At 47.8% G+C, this 17,797-nt stretch overlaps 1 protein-coding gene across 1 annotated transcript in view; it reads right to left on the reverse strand.

Moving 5' to 3' along the window:
* Positions 1-17,797, reverse strand: part of STK24 (serine/threonine kinase 24) — a 96,640-nt gene that overhangs the window by 44,003 nt on the left and 34,840 nt on the right. Inside the window, exon 2 of the mRNA XM_052649894.1 lies at positions 9,171-9,401. Within this exon, the coding sequence (XP_052505854.1) occupies positions 9,171-9,401 (231 nt within the window). The remainder of the gene's footprint in view (positions 1-9,170; positions 9,402-17,797) is intronic.

Consider the following 17,797-nt stretch of genomic DNA (forward strand, 5'->3'; position numbering starts at 1 on the left):
TCAGAGAGCGAAGAAAACTATTTCCCCGTGCCAGGCAAGAATTCTCCTGTGGGACTACCCAGGAAATGAGGGGGCAGTAAATAAAAATTCAACACGGGGACAATAAGGCCCCGTGGAGACGACACCTTCCAGCCTGAGAACCAAGACAGGAGTGACAGGGTGACCCAGGGCCTGCAGGTCTGCCATCTGGCCACCTACTCAAGTTTCCCATGGGGTCTCCACGGAAAGGCTGAGCTGCGAGCAGACGCCGGGTTCCACGGGGTGCTGGTGGCAGGCACTGCAAACACAGACACGGCGGCCGTCAGGGCAGGATCCCACAGCAGCCGCCCAGTCAGACGGCTGGCTGTCCCACCTTCTGCCCCGGCCCTGGGACTCCAGAAGCCCGCCCTCCTTCCAGCTCCAGAGGAAAAGCCTTGTTTGGTGGCAGCCACTGAGATGGCTTCTCCAGCAGCGGTTTTCTGCTTGAGAGAACAAAAGGTGAGGCTGGGAGCCTCCCGGGTCCCTTTCCACTCTAATAACCTACGATTCTAGCAATTTATCTGCACGGGACATGTTTGTTTTTTAAATAATTTTACTTATTCATCTAATCTTTGAAGGCGTTGGGTCTTCATTGCTGCACGAGCTTCTCTAGCTGCAGACAGTAGGGGCTACTCTCTGGCTGCGACGTGAAGGCTTCTCATTACTGTAGCTTCTCTCGTTGCTGGAAGACGGGCTCCAGGGCTCAGTTGTTGCGGCTTGCAGGCTGTAAAGCACAGGCTCAAAAGTTGTGGTGCAGAGGCTTAGCTGCTCCGTGAATTGAACCCACGTCTCCTGCGTTGGCAGGCGGATTCTTTACCACTGAGCTACCAGGGAAGCCTTATTAAACAGCAAGCCATGCTGAATCGCACAGAAAAAAACTCAAAAGATCAACGTGTCCATACTGTTGTTTTGCACACACATCCAACACCAAGTGACCAACTACGGGGCTGGTTTAACTCGGAGCTGGGACCCCCATCTTCAGAAGCAGGTAGAGTATCTCCAGCGCTCGAGCTTCGGGGTCAGAATGGCTAGAAAAGCACAGAGAAGTGGGGACACAAGGCAAACCATCGCCCCCTTTTCTAACTAGGCTTCATCTCCAGCTCGCTTGTGGTTTTTCTTGAAACCAAATCTGCAGGCCTTTCCCCTGCCCCACAACCCCCAAACTCCTCTCTCCCAGTCAGGCTGGGGCCACGTCATCCCACCAAGCTGCCTGGCCTGAAACATGGAGGGAAAGTACTGAAGTGGAACTTGAAAGCAATGGAGCAAGAAGACTTAATATTACAGTAAATTCAGGAATATGTACTGCCCACCAAGGCCGTCCACCCGTGTGTCTCGGACCAATCCCAGCAAAGGCAGAAACAGTTTCAAGCCACACACAGAAATGAGGACCACCTCCCTGCTGTCATCTGAGTGACTCCGACACATGACCACCCCTTCTTGCTGGTTCCAAGACACAAACAGTCCACAAACTGCAGACGTCTCCTCAACGTAACACACTGGCCAGTTCACAGTGTGCTCAGCTCTGTCACTGTGAGCCAAGTTAGTCCTCCACCCCAGAACCCAGAGACAGTTTAGGAGTCAAGATGCAGAACCGCCAGCCCAAAAGGGAGTCAATAGTCGATGATTCAAAAAAAAAAAAAAAAAATCGATGATCAACTGAACAACCAGCAAAAATGCTGCATCGGCATCCTTCCTGACCCATGAGCAGGAAGGAAGTACCCGGGGAGGGAGTCGGCGATGGGAACGCTGTTCGAGGCAAGGTCAGGTTCTATTTTCCTGTTCTGTCTTGTGAGCACCCTGCAGAATTCAACAGAAGAGAACTGACGTGTAACAGAAGGGGCTCAGACAGTTCTCAGCTAATAAAGGAACTCTCTGAGCCTCTCAGCAGCGGCCAACTACAGAAGACTTTCCCTGCTCTATGAAACCAATTTATTTTCTTAGAAATCAGAAAGGGTATGCTGGAGATCTGGCTATTTGCCATCTACTTACAGTGAGATGGAAAGAGAAAAACCATATACCTATCTTTACAATAACAGGGGGAAAAAAGTACATGCTATGGTTTGTTTGTTTAAAAACGAAGACCAAAACACTCTTAACCAGGAATAGAAGCAGACTTTCTTTATTAAGAAAAAAAGAGGCCACACATCAAAATTCTATAGCAAATATCCTACTTAAAGAAAAATGTAATGTGCTTTTTTTAAGATCAAGAACAAGACCAGTGTATCCCTCCAATCGCTGCCAGCCCACACAGTTCTAGAGGTCACGGTCATCAAAACATAGGCTGTAAGATGGTGATGTGAATGGACAGGGGCACAGAAAACCATCATTATTTACAGACGTGAGCATATGCATAGAAAACCAGTAAGAGCTCAGCAAGATTGCCAGAAACGATGTGGCGAGGGAAAACAAAAACAAAAACAAAAACTCGTCCCCTTAAACAGGCAATAACCAACCTGAAAATGTATCACTCAAAACAGGAATAAAAACGTGTCTGGGAACCTGCACAATCTTTCTGAAGGAAAACGTTTACATTGCATTAAAGCTCAAATATGAAAACCTAATTTAAAAAATGGACATTAATAGCCAAGGATGGGATGACATAAGATGTCAATTCTCAAAAAATCAATTCTGAAACTTTAGTAAGATTTTAAACTGAAAATGTACAAACTCATTCTAAGACATGTGGAAGAAAAAACATCTTCTGAGACCTCATGTACAGCAAAAGTTTTTGGATGTATGTGGGCAGAGGTGGAGACCATTATCATTATAGATACTATGACTCAAAACAAGGCCAAGGTAACAATAATTCTATCTCACACACACAGACCATGAGTGATACTGGCCCAGGAATAAAACAGAAAATCCAGAAACAGGCCTAGACATACAAGAGGACTTTGGTATATAACATCACATGTAAGTGGGGAAAATACTATTTTATACAACAGTATTATAAAACTTATTTCTACATGAAGAAAAATAAAATCCTCACTTCAAACTGTATGCCAGACAGATAAAAGAGCTAAATGCAAAAGGCAAAATTATAAGGCTGATTAAAGATGGACATTTTCATATAATTCTTAACGTTAGGTAACTGAAAGTTTCCTTAAACAGGATCCCAAAAGCAGAAATCTGAAGGTAAAAATTGATAACTGCATTAATATTAAGGATTTTTTCAACAAAGGACACCCTAAAGTTAAAAGAACTGTAACAGAGTCAGAGAAAATACTTGTGGTATCTAAAACTGATAACATTCTAATATACATATCAAGTATTAAAACACAGGAAAGCCAACTGAAAACTTAAAAAGATATGAACAGAACTGAACAGAGTAAGAAATCCCAAGGGCTAAGGATTTGTGAAGACACTCAAACCCACTATTGACAGAAATGCAAACAAGCATAATAAAATGCTCTATTGTACTTACGGAATTGGAAAAAATTTTAAAGTTGTATATCAAGGCTGGCAAGGAAGCAGAAAAATAAGGCCCGACATCATTAAGCATGAGGGGGAATGCAAACTAAAACCACAATGAGATAGATACCACCTCTCATCCCTGAGGGTGGCCATCATCAGGAATGCAAAGAGGATGTAGAGAAATTAGAACCCCCCTTGGTGCAGGTTCTTTGGAAAAGAAAACAGCCTGGCAGTTCCTCAAAGTGTTAAACACAGAGTTACCATATGACCCAACAATTTCACTCCTGGGCATATACCTGAGAGAAATGCAAGCATGTCAACACAAAAACCAGAAAATAATGTTCATGGCAACATTGTCCGTAATAGCCCGAAAGTGGAAACAGCCCCAGATGGTCATCACCCACCAAATGGGTAAATAAACCATCATGCTAACGTACACTCAACCGCAGAGCAGAATCGTCTACACTCGCATACAACACTAAGACATGTGAAGGGACTTCCCTGTATTACTTTGCTGACAGATACAACTGATAAAACTACCCTAAAAGTTCTGGGAACTGAAGAAAAACTTACTCTTAAGTCAATGATCTGAATGCACTATTAGACAAGGACTAATGGACATGCTTCCTTCATGTCGATAAAACAACAGAAATGACTGGGAAAAGTGAAGGTTTGACAAACACAGCTTTGTTTTGCCTTGCACCTGACTTGCACTGGTTAAACTGGCCTGATATTTAAGAATATTACAGAATTTACTATAAAAGAAAGTGATAACCCTAATTTTAAATATGCTAAATAAATGTTAAGGCTTAAAACTTGCCAAGATAGCTTTTCCCTTAATTAAAAAAAAAATTCTTAAATTAGCATGTACTAAAAATCTAACATGCTAGACAGTTTGGTTTTTCCTGTGGTCATGTATGGATGTGAGAGTTGGACTGTGAAGAAGGCTGAGCGCCGAAGAATTGATGCGTTTGAACTGTGGTGTTGGAGAAGACTCTTGAGAGTCCCTTGGACTGCAAGGAGATCCAACCAGTCCATTCTGAAGGAGATCAGCCCTGGGATTTCTTTGGAGGGAATGATGCTAAAGCTGAAACTCCAGTACTTTGGCCACCTCATGCGAAGAGTTGACTCATTGGAAAAGACTCTGATTGTGGGAGGGATTGGGGGCAGGAGGAGAAGGGGACGACCGAGGATGAGATGGCTGGATGGCATCACGGACTCGATGGACATGAGTCTGAACTCCGGGAGTTGGTGATGGACAGGGAGGCCTGGTGTGCTGCGATTCATGGGGTCGCAAAGAGTCGGACACGACTGAGCGACTGAACTGAACTGAGACAGTTTACCTATCTGATTTCAATCTTTACAGTAATCCCATAAAATATGAGACAGTTAGGTAATCATGACCTAGGATTCAAGACTAAAATCCTGGTTTATAAACTCTTAGGCAAGAATCTCAGAGATTCTAAAATGCTGGCAATCTTCCCAAGACCAAAAGGCCTACAGAGTTGAGATGCTGAACAGAATGACTCTAATGAATGCTGCTTAAAAAGAAATCCGGCTTAGACTGAACTATAGCACCTCACTGTCCATTGTTACAATCTTATGTCTTCACAGAGTAACTTAGAGCCGAAGAAGTCTCCCTCTCCTGCACACCACACCCAAACCACTCCTCACTCCCCACACACGCGGTTTCATTATGACCTTGTATTTTTGTGGCAGAAAGTTCCAGTGGTATTACATAACGGTTGGGATACGAAAAAGCGTTTGGTTAATATTCCAGCTGGTTTTAACTTTCCCCAAATTAAGCAGACTACAGTGAATGAAACTCCTGTGGCATGTGATCATTTTCAAGACCTTTCCAGGCCTCAGATTCATCAACATGAGTTCTCCCTGTCGCATTATTCCCCCTCCTCCCTAAATTGGTGGTGGTTTTTGTTTTTACTATGGGGGCGAGGCAGGGGAGACAGGCTACATAGCAACTCTGTGATTTGATTATAGCTACACAGTCAAAATTGGCTCCACTCTGCTGACCTGCAGTAACATTCAGTATATTTAGACCACTCACCTATTGTTTTTTAATTTCTCCTTAAGTACAACACTGAAGCAAAAGCGTAATTGTGAGCCCTTCTAATGCAAATCCAGCAAGAGAGGAACCAGTCTCTGCTCACTTCCTCTTTACTCAGTCTCGCTCTGTGAAAGTCCCTTTTCCATTCAGTCGCTCAGTCATGTCCGACTCTTTGCAACCCCGTGGACTGCAGCACGCCAGGCTTCCCAGTCCATCACCAATTCCCGGAGCCTGCCCAAGCTCATGTCCGTTGAGTTGGTGATGCCATCCAACCTGCCTTCAGTATTTCCCAGCATCAGGGTCTTTTCCAGTGAGTCAGAGTCCCTTAACACAAGGTGAAACCCTGAGGTCCTCTCCCCGTCGCCACTTAAAGGACTAAAAACACTATCTCTGAAAGCTATGTGGAGTTTAACAAGGCAGGAACAGCCCCATGAAGCACAGTTATTTTCAACTTTGCGTCAAAGATTCATTCCTCTTACACATCAATTTAAAGTGTATCTTACTTGACAGTATGGTGGTTGTGGTTTATTTGCTAAGTCGTGTCCAACTCTTGAGACCCCATGGACTGTAGCCTACCAGGCTCTCTGTCCATGGGATTCCCCAGGCAAGAATACTGGAGTGGGCTGCTATTTCCTCCTCCAGGGGATCTTCCCCACCCAGGAATGGAACCAGGGTCTCCTGCATTGCAGGCATTTCTTTACCGTCTTGAGCCACGGGGGAAGCTACTTGATAGTATGGGAAGTGAAAGTGAAGTCACTCAGTCGTGTCCGACTCTGCGACCCCACGGACTGTAGTCTGCCAGGCTCCTCCATTCGTGGAATTTTCCAGCCAAGAGTCTTGGAGCGGGTTGCCATTTCTTTCTCCAGGGATCCTCCTGACCCAGGAATCGAACCTGGGTCTCCCGCATTGCAGGCAGACGCTTTACCATCTGAGCCACCAGGGAAGCCCCTGACAGTATGGACCATACTAATCCAACTACCTAATCCTACGGAGATGGTAGGAAAACAGCCTCTGGCTCATGACTGAGGATCTTCCCCCGGGCCAAGGAATTTCATGTGACTCTCTCACCAAAGAGAGAATCCAGGGGTCTGGATTCTTGTCCTGCTCAAGTTACAGTAGTTAACACTGTCTTAACAAGAGCAGCTCATCGGTTTTCATTAAATGTGACAGAAAGGTTTAAGAAACGAAGGGCGACTTTTCACGACAGTGATATTATTCCTGGCATTTCTGAGGCAGTTACATTCTCTGCAGGACAATCTGCCTGGTGACATACATGAAGCACCACAGACAGAACTCTTACCGCTCTTCATCCTGCCTGAGCAGAGGGAGCGGAGAAAGTCACCTCTGGGGTTCTTCCGCTTCCCTCTGAGAGCAGATGGCCTTGGAAAGGACTGCCTGGCTCAGCGCCAAGCCGGTCTGCTCTGCAGCCCTCGACTAGATGGCCCTTCCCAGGCTCTCCCCGGTCGGGTGTGGTCTCAAGGCCGAGTCTGGCCAGGACGTGTGGGTAGAAACAAGGTGCCCTGGGTCCTGGCCTGGGTGCATGAGAACTCCCCACAGAAGCCTCCATTTTCACCCCCGAGCTGACTTAGGGAAGCTGAACACAGCTGTAAGGGCAGGGGAAGAGCGACATGAGAGAAGGAACCTGGGTTCCTAGTAACTGGAGGAAAACCAGCCACAGATCAGGTTATGCATGGGCAAGAAATAAACTTCTATCATATTGAGCCATTAAAAACCTACAGCGTTCATTCCAGGAGCAGCTGACATGAGGTTACTTCATTCACTGGCCGACTCTAGAACGAGGTTAGACTGACTTGGGATTAGTGGCTCAGGTGAGACAAGAGTTGCAGATGGACTCTCTCTGTAGACACACACAGTCAAGGTGGTGATGCCACGTTTGGCCACAATAAAGCAATCTACTTGGTACGCAGTAAAAATTCCGCTGAGGAGCTGAGGCTGAAAAGGACACCTCTGAACCACTGCTCCTGAACTTCCATAGTTAGATATTAGCTGGTATATTCATCAGCAAAAATTCGTGAGGTTCTTCCACACTTCCTTTGCCAAAGCGACCATAATTCATGTTAAAATTACAATGCCTGCAGACCACATGAAACCCAACTCTGGATTTACTACGAAACTATGTTGAAGTCATTTCTCAAAGGATAAGTGATAATCAGCAGACAGAATTCAAGATGAGTCTCTTCAGCTGTTAGTTTTTTCCTCTCAATAGAAATTTAACGTCAAGAAGACCTTTGCCTTCCTGTGTGGAAGTCACGTGTGCCCTTCTCTCGTACCATGAAAATGAGAGAGCTTCTTTACAGCGCTTCCCCTTTGCCCCATCGAGACCCAAGCTGGATGCTCCCCCACGGCAACTGTCATTGCTAACCCCCTCCCTTCTTGCTTCCAACCTCAGTGGATACATCTTCCACTGCAAGGTAATCTGAGATAAATGGAAATAAACACAGCCAATTAAGAAAGGAAATTAACACTCAATAAGTACCCACAACACGCCAGGTACTTTCATATACTCAATTCTATTTACTCTTTGCCACAATGAGGTGAATAACATGATTTTCCATTTTACAAATGAGGAAGCAGGGAAGTTTAAACACAAAGTCCAGGACAAATGACTCTGAAACTTATTCTTCCCATTTCAAACTGCTGCACTTGACCTACGACATACTGCCACTCTTGAGGCAATGAGAAAAAGATAGCATTACCATCCAATATTCATTTCCTTTAAATATGCATTTCAGTGAATCAACGGCTCACCGATATCCCATCCTCCCACTTATACTTATTACCACATTTCCACAAAATCGAAGCCTGAAGCAGCCCTCTGACATCAGAGCAGGCAGATGCCTACAACACGGCAACCCGAGAGGACAGAGCCGGGGCAGGACAAGGCCTGGCCTTACATTACCCGGGAGTACTGCTGCCTACCCCTCAGGAAGTTCTTTCTATCTGCCAAGTTCTAGTTTCCACAAGAATTATTTCAGAAAGCTTTTCACCAACTCTTTTAAGATATCTGAAAATGCAGTAAAACAGATATATGTCAAGGAACCTGAAACACAAGGAACAATCTTAAACTTTCCACGCAGAACTGGGAAACCATCTTTAACAGAATTCTTTCCCACCTGAAGAACTGCGTGAAGGTTGAAGACTATTTGTAGTATTATACTGTAACCACCACTTTAAGTAATTATTTACTAACCGAGAATTCTTCGAAGTCAAACAGAGATAAAACAGCTCACTAATCAACATTCTCAGTTCTCAGCAGTTAAAAAAAAACAACACTAAATTAAAACACGTTTGACATGAAAATATCAAAAGACTCATATTCTTAGGTTGGCCTGAGTCTTCATCACAAACCATGCTAAAATTAGTTGATGAGTGGTTGTCATTAAAACAGCTTTAAAAAAAAAAAAAATGCACTTTTGATGACAAGGTCTTACTCAGACCTTATGCTTATTTGAAAGAGAATTTCAACATCAACCACTTTCTACTGAAAATACATTTCCGTCAGTGACATTTAAGATGAGAGCACCATCGGAGCCAGGTCCTTTCGACTGCAAAGGTCAGGACACTTCTTCCTGAGAGGCTGCTGTGCTCTCTATTGAAGTCCTTCCGGACCGCGGCTCACATCTCAGTCAGGTGCAGCATCTTTGAGCCTTACCTTCAGGTAGGATCCATAATATTTGGTTACGTAGGGACTGTCGCACTGACTCAGCACTGTGATTTCCTGCTGAATGTCCTCGATCTCATCTTCTGCCTCCTCCAGGTCAATGATTTTTATGGCGACCACTTTCTGAGTCCGATTGTCAATGCCTTTGAACACCTCGCCGAAGGAGCCCTTCCCGATTTTCTCCAGTTTGGTAAAAAGCTCTTCGGGATCTGCTTTTAGGTTCTGCAGGAGAGAAGGAAAAGGGAGACTTCAGCAACTCACAGGGGTATTGACAACGGCTAGACCACGGTCTTTCCAGGCCAGATTCGTTTTCCTCACTTAAGGATCAGGCTGGTGGTAATCACGGGTCTTCACACTCAGGACACAAGCATTTCTCAATCTCACCTGCGTGTGCACACAGCAAATGTGCAAACAGGAACAGTGGCCCAGTTCTATAATAGAAGTGAGGAAGGCTCCAGCTTTTATATAAAGTAAACAAGTATCAAATCACTTATCTGAACATGATATATGGATTTATTGATAAATCACTCATGTCTAAGCAAAACTTCTACATTTCTCCCTACACGCAGCCCCCCAGTTTTCTTAATTTGGGTAGGTATATACTGAAACATAGGTTAACCAGCAACATCATGTAACAGAGAAAAAGACAGACACCCTAGCCTGTTTCAGAGCAGGCCATGTCCAGCAAACACAGCCCCATGCATCTGCACTTAACTGCAGCTGCCTTGGCCTAAATATTTAACCGGATCCCGGGAAACAATAAGGAACTGTTTTCTTTTATCAGGTAAACATCATACCGTTGAAATGGCTTCTAAAGGCTCGTAACCACCAACCTGAATAGCTGAAAGACACATACCACCTACACCTCGTAAGGTTTAGCTCTAAATTCTCCAGCACCCACCCTAACGAGCTCCCTTGACCAGAGAGAAGGGTGAGCAGCTGAGTTCTCCGTGGGCAGCACCTGTCACCCCCCAGGAGGGAGTTAGAGGTGGCGCTGACACTTGGGAGAGCCAGGGATCCTTCCCATCTTAACCCCGAGGAGCTGCTCAGACTACACCCTACAGACACGCCTTCCCTGTGAAGCAGTGGGGAGGAGGGCTGAAAGGAGCAAGAACAACGGACCAGGAACACAGACCCACAGAAAGTAAGGGGTCAGACACAGAGCTGGCAGTGTGGGTGGCTCTGGGTTAACCAGGCCTTGCGGACTCACCGGACTCAATTGCTGGCTGATGCCTCCTCCCCTGACCTGGACGAGCCTGTAGACTGTTACAACCGTGCCTCCAGCTTTGAAACGTTCCCTCCCCGAGGCCAGGGCCCCTCCTGCACTGCGCCTGCCACTCCCCTCGAACCCCGGCTGGCCTTGGGATTTCCTGCGGCACTGGGCTAGGCTAAGCCTGCGATCCTGCAGCTGCACCTCCATCGGCCCCTCGGGAGGCCTGGGCTGGCTGCCGGCAGGGAGAACCCAGGCCTGGGTCACCCAGCCGGCCAACTGCAGGCACAGGGAGGGACACCCAGTGTCCTCGCTGCCCAACCTGGGCCAGGCCAGCAGCTCTCCCGCCGACCACGAGCAGCAAGCGAGCCCTGTGCAAAAGCCCCAGGTCAACCTGAGGAATAGGGAGAAACAATAAATCACTATTTGTTTCAGGCACAAAGTTCTGGGGCAATATGTCACCCTACTGATAACAGAAATCAACAGAGATCGCTGACCACTGCCAGACAAAAGTGTCCATTCCTGAGGACAGGGTCCAGACAGACAGACTTTCTGTATTCAGGAGAGGAGTGCGTCATTTCAATCAACTGCCCCTTTCCCTTGTGCTGGATTTAAAACCACTTAGGAAAAAACAACTGTTTTCAGTACTGCCTTGACCCTCCTCCCTGAGGCCCTTTCCCAAGCATCTGCACCCATGAAGTCAGTACAGGTCTTCTGCCTCGCACCTGCTCAAGTATGGTGCAGCATTCCACCCTCTGCCATTGGGCAACCAGCTATAAATCCAACTAAAATCCACCCCTGGCAAGAAGGGAGCCACAGACTTCCCTGGTGGTGCAGCAGATGGGAACCCACCTGCTAATCCAGGGGACACGGGCTCCATCTCTGGCCTGGGAAGCTCCCATCTGCCCCAGAGCAACTAAGCCTGTGGGCCACAACTACTAACGCTGCGCTTGACACCCCTTGAGCCACCACTACTGAGCCTGCACACCACAACTGCTGAAGCCCATGAGCTTGGAGCCTGTGCTTCGCAACGAGGGAAGCCACCGCAACCGAGAAGCCAGTGCACGGCAAAGCAAGAGTAGCCCCCGCCTCTTGCCACAACTAGAGAAAGCCTGAGTGCAGCAACAAAGAGCCAGTGCAACCGGAAAATAAATACATTCGTAAAAAGGAGAAGGGAGCCATCTGTCAAGATGGTGACAGCAGAGCCCTGAACAAACAAGGGTCCCCGCCCTTCGGCAGTTCTTGCACAAGACCGTCACCAAGCGCTGCAGTCCGTGCAGTGCGGTCAGAAAATCAAAGCCAGAGATGACCTAGTGCACAAAGGAACGTCAAGATTCTGCCGCCAGAATCTGCTCTCCGAAGACTGTAGATCTCCTGGGAAGGAGGGGTATCATCCTGCCGACCATCTCGATATTTCAGAGAGGTCTAAGCTGAACCAAGCGCTGGTCATCACCCGAGGTTAGAAAGGCCTGCCCTTCACCCCACCCGTCCCCCACATGCCTGAAAGGCAACCAGCTTCTGAGCAGGAGTCAGACACACAAAGGCTTGGTCTCCTCTGAGCAGGGAAAGCCAGGACCCTTCCCCACCCTTTCCCTCTCCTAGGGCAACGAGTTGGGGGACTTGGGCAGAGACTGGGGGCGGGAGCAGGGGTTCGGTGTTGCCTGCACAGCCCGCTCTTCAGGTTCCAGACCAGTCACTCAAGAACATCACTTCGATGCCCAGTGGAACTTCCCCAGTCCTGCAGCTGAGCCAGGAGATCATTACTCCATGGCCGAGGGGGTGTAAGTCTCACAAATTCGCTCACTAACCTATGTGATCCCACTGAACTAACTGCCCCCTGGGTTTGTGTTTCCCCCTCTGAGGGAAGGACTGGAGAGAGAAATAACAGAAAAAGGAGCACCTCTCCAGATTACATGCACCTAAGAGCGGGGATCTGGTAGCCACCAACCAAGGGATGCGTCTGTAAGAGACTCTCGGCACTCCCATACTGACGTCTCCTCTGCTCGCACCTCTCCACATCCCTCAAAACCTTCCCCACCTGGGTCAGGAAACAGCCCAAGAGCCGACTGGGGGAGCCTGGAGGTTAAGTGAAAACTTTCAGGAGATGACACTGGCTTATCCTAATTCTTATGGCTTCAGTCTTTTCCATCACCCTCATCACCACGGCAACTCCAAGCCATCTGTCTCTGCAAACTTTGGTCAGTGAAATTCTAAGCCTTTCTACCCACTCATACTTTGTCTTGTTTAACTTCAAAATTTAGGAAAAATCAGGGCATTCATTACATGTCCTAAGGTCAGGATCCTTGAAACCAACCAAAATATGGAGACGCTGCGGCTCCCCTGGGGTAGGGGGTCCAGGCACAGGTCTGGGCTCTGCAAAGGCTCCCAAGGTCCCTTCCCCACTGAGCTCAGGAAAGCCTGGCTCAAGATCATCGAAGAGCCAAAACCAAGGGAACATGCCCAGGCAATCTGGGATCACCAGTTCAGCAAATGTTTCTCACTAACTATGATACGGAAGTGCCAGGGCTACTGGCTACCCCAAAGCCTGGGATCTCCCGGAAGCCAGACGGGAACAGGAGTGAGCGCAGGAGAAGTGGCTGTCACCGTGCAGGCGGCACAGGGAGGGGTCCGGTCCCTGAACCCTGAGGAAGGATTCTGATCCCCCTGAGAAAAGAAACCCCGGGGTGCGATGCCTGCTCCCCAAGCCCCCACCGGAGCGCCCCACTGGAACTCTGGCCTCTACGGTCATTCAGCCCATTTCACGATCCATCGAGAGAACTCATTAAAATACTTCCGCGATGACTTAAGTATTTTATATTTTTAAACCTGAACAGCTATTACTGTGTTCTTTTGATCACTTCTGGCAATGAAAAACTGCATCTGGCATCACTAATCAACCTTCAAAGGCCCTCAGCTTCAAACGTACTACTTGTACAATTGTGCACACGGCACCACTCTGGGCTGAAGCCAAAACCCAGGAAAAGAAAAAGGAACGGTCCAGGTTTGCTATGCTCTAATACCCGCTCCTTATCACATCACCATCCCCGAAGCAACAGACGAGAGGGCAGCGGGGTTCGGCTGGGTCTGGACTAGGCGGGCCCCTTCCTTCTTCTGAACTTGGTAAGCATCCCGAGGGAAGGACAGAACTCTCCTCCTGGAGCCCAAGTTGGCCTCAGAACCCTGCTCTCCCCACCTCCCCAAGGCAGCCAGGCGGGCGCTATTTCCCACGACCTCATCTTCCCACGTGGGTTTCTCCAATATTATTAGCAATGTTACCATCTGTTATTCCCAAAGCTGGAAACCCCTGCCCTGCAATTCGTCTTATGCCCACCGACCAAAACTGTCTCTGCGTGCGGCCCCTCGACCACGCCAGGCTCACCCACAGCGGCTACACCCCTAGACCCCCCTGCACACCCTGCTGCCAGAGCTCGGCTTCCTCACAGCTCATGGTTTTTCCTTCACTGCTTAAACCAGTGGGGACAGCACACCATCTCAAGGCTGAAGTCACACACTCGCCATGAAGCTGAAGCCCACAGCCCCTTTCCCACCCCCATTGCCTGCTGCTCCCCCAACTGACCCTCCAACCACCCAACTTCTCAACACCGTCTACGAGCACCCAGGCCTACAGGCTGTACTCATGACTGTGGATAGAGAATTCTACAGGGGCAGAACGAGTGAGGGTCAACTCCGGGGCTTCCTCATCCCGACTGGGTGATTCTACTAGAATTCTTGGTCCTTTCTACACCTGGTTCCTTGTGCCCCCAAAGAGGCTGCTATGACTCCACTGTTACAGCTGAAAAGTTCCCGTCTGCTGATGCGAACCCGGAGCCTGGCCCCAGGGCTCCTTTTTGCCAGGGCACGTGCTTCATGACACTGGTTGAAAACCGTATTCACAACACTTTACAGAGTATTTCCCCCCTCGAGACTACAATTGCCACTTAAGAACGTTATCTTGTGATCCTGCCAACCTAACCCAGCAAAGAGATGAGCAGCACGGGAACCTGCAGGCGACACCCAAGCCCCGTTAAAAAAAAAAAGCAAAATCAAGGGCTTCCCTGGTGGTCCAGTGGTTAAGAATCCACCTAGCAATGCAGGGGAGGTGAGTTCCATCCCTGGTTGGTCCAGGAAGATCCCACATGCCTTGGAGCAACTGAGCCCACACGCGGCAACTGCTGAAGCCCTCGGGCCTAGAGCCCATGCTGGGCAGTAAGAGAAGTCAGGCAATGAGAAGCCTTCGAACTGCAACAAAGAGGAGCTCCCGTGTGCCACAAGAAAAAAAACCCGTGAGCAGCAACGAAGACCCCCACAGGCAAAAAATAAATGAGTCAATCTTAAAAAATAATAATACATCACAATAAAAATTAAAAAAAAACCCAGCCAAAGTTCAGCTCATAATGAGGAGACAAGGAAAACCTTGCAGCTATGGCCTAAAACATTACAAGGTCCTGGGCACACCAGATGCTCGGCTCTGATTCTCCAAAGCATCCTTTAGGGCAGCGGCTGGACAAGACCTGCAGAGAAAAGACACTAGATACACCCCCGTTCCTACCCCAGAGAAACTACCAAACACAGAGATTCAATGCAGTCCTTCTGAGTGCTTAAATCATCTGCCAGAAATCCAGGCTTCCAGGTAGCCACAGGTACCTGCATTCTAAGCAACCCGAGTTCAGGTCTCAGCTCTACACTACTACCAGCAAGTCATGGAAACACCCCGCCAGCTTCCACATACGTACATCCTTACTGCCTAGGATGCCGAGAGGATAAAATCAGAACCTAAGGAAAGCTCCCTGAATGGTATCTGCTTGAACACTCCTTAGTAAACAGAAACCACTTTGGCTGTTACGGTTGCTTTTGTGTGTACTTAACACCGAGCTATTCTTTCTGACAACACTTGGTCAAGACTGAGCAGCTTCTTCAGTTCAGTTCAGTTGCTCAGTCGTATTCAACTCTTTGCGACCCCATGAATCGCAGCACGCCAGGCCTCCCTGTCCATCACCATCTCCCGGAGTTCACTCAGACTCATGTCCATCGAGTCCGTGATGCCATCCAGCCGTCTCATCCTCTGTCGTCCCCTTCTCCTCCTGCCCCCAATCCCTCCCAGCATCAGAGTCTTTTCCAATGAGTCAACTCTTCGCATGAGGTGGCCAAAGTACTGGAGCTTCAGCTTTAGCATCATTCCTTCCAAAGAAATCCCAGGGCTGATCTCCTTGCAGTCTAAGGGACTCTCAAGAGTCTTCTCCAACACCATAGTTCAAAAGCATCAATTCTTCGGCGCTCAGCCTTCTTCACAGTCCAATTCTCACATCCATACATGACCACAGGAAAAACCATAGCCTTGACTAGACGGACCTTAGTCAGCAAAGTAATGTCTCTGCTTTTGAATATACTATCTAGGTTGGTCATAACTTTTCTTCCAAGGAGTAAGTGTCTTTTAATTTCATGGCTGCAGTCAGCATCTGCAGTGATTTTGGAGCCCCAAAAAATAAAGTCTGACACTGTTTCTACTGTTTCCCCATCTATTTCCCATGAAGTGATAGGACCGGATGCCATGATCTTCGTTTTCTGAATGTTGAGCTTTAAGCCAACTTTTTCACTCTCCTCTTTCACTTTCTGCCATAAGGTGGTATTATCTGCATATCTGAGGTTATTGATATTTCTCCCGGCAATCTTGATTCCAGCTTGTGTTTCTTCCAGTCCAGCGTTTCTCATGATGTACTCTGCATATAAGTTAAATAAGCAGGGTGACAATATACAGCCTTGACGTTCTCCTTTTCCTATTTGGAAGCAGTCTGTTGTTCCATGTCCAGTTCTAACTGTTGCTTCCTGACCTGCATACAGATTTCTCAAGAGGCAGGTCAGGTGGTCTTGGATTCCCATCTCTTTCAGAATTTTCCACAGTTTATTGTGATCCACACAGTCAAAGGCTTTGGCATAGTCAATAAAGCAGAAATAGATGTGTTTCTGGAACTCTCTTGCTTTTTCCATGATCCAGCGGATGTTGGCAATTTGATCTCTGGTTCCTCTGCCTTTTCTAAAACCAGCTTGAACATCAGGAAGTTCACGGTTCACGTATTGCTGAAGTCTGGCTTGGAGAATTTTGAGCATTACTTTACTAGCGTGTGAGATGAGAGCAATTGTGCGGTAGTTTGAGCATTCTTTGGCATTGCCTTTCTTTGGAATTGGAATGAAAACTAACCTTTTCCAGTCCTGCGGCCACTGCTGAGTTTTCCAAATTTGCTGGCATATTGAGTGCAGCACTTTCACAGCATCTTTCAGGATTTGAAACAACTCAACTGGAATTCCATCACCTCCACTAGCTTTGTTCATAGTGATGCTTTCTAAGGCCCACTTGAGTTCACATTCCAAGATGTCTGGCTCTAGATCAGTGATCACATCATCATGATTATCTGGGTCGTGAAGATCTTTTCTGTACAGTTCTTCCGTGTACTCTTGCTACCTCTTCTTAATATCTTCTGCTTCTGTTAGGTCCAGACCATTTCACGAGACTCACAAACCGGCATACCCTCCATGGCACGATCCTAAAATCAGCTAAAATCCCCTTTCCTCCCTCAGGAAGGGGACAAGGAGAATTCTAGGAGGCCTGAGTGGACATCCTCAGAGAGAGAAGGAAATAGCTGTGAACTCCCAAGTACAGAAGCCACCCTGGGGTGCACTAGCCAGCGAGGCCAGAGGGCCCTGTGGCCTGGGTGGTGTTCTAACACGAGGGTCCAGGGCGGATGCTGAGCCGCCCGGGCAATGACACCTCCCCACCCCCAGTATGAGGCTCTCAGGGCTAAGAAAGGATGCTGCTGCTGCTGCTGCTAAGTTGCTTCAGTCGTGTCTGACTCTGCAACCCCATAGACAGCAGCCCACCAGGCTCCTCCGTCCACAGGATTCTCCAGGCAAGAATACTGGGGTGGGCTGCCATTTCCTTCTCCTGGGAGCTATAAATAAGCAAAAGATGGTGCCTATGAGAACCTTCCAAGCCTTCATAAACCTCCCTTTTAAACTTGCCGATAATGGTGACTACTAGATCCCTTAAAATAGAGAAAAGGACTTCCCTGGTGGTACAGCGGATAGGAATCCACCTGCCAGTGCTGGGGACACAGGCCCAATCCCTGCCCCCAGGAAGAATCCACATGCCGAGAAGCTACTAAAACCCTTGTGCCACAACTACAGAGTCCAAGAGCCTAGAAGCCACTGCGAGGAGGAGCAGGTGCACCACATGTGAGAGAAGCCCCTGCTCGCTGCAACTAGAGGAAGCCCTCAGACAGCAGTGAAGACCAGCACAACCAAAAATAAATTCGAAGAGAAAAGAAGGGTCCGCTCTGCATCAGCAGCCTCAGGAGAAGGGGCTCAAGCTAGATGAGCAGAAGGGATTTTAAGTGGTAAAAGGAACACAGGCCCA

This window comes from Budorcas taxicolor, chromosome 12 (genome assembly GCF_023091745.1).
Source record: "Budorcas taxicolor isolate Tak-1 chromosome 12, Takin1.1, whole genome shotgun sequence".
NCBI lineage: Eukaryota > Metazoa > Chordata > Mammalia > Artiodactyla > Bovidae > Budorcas > Budorcas taxicolor.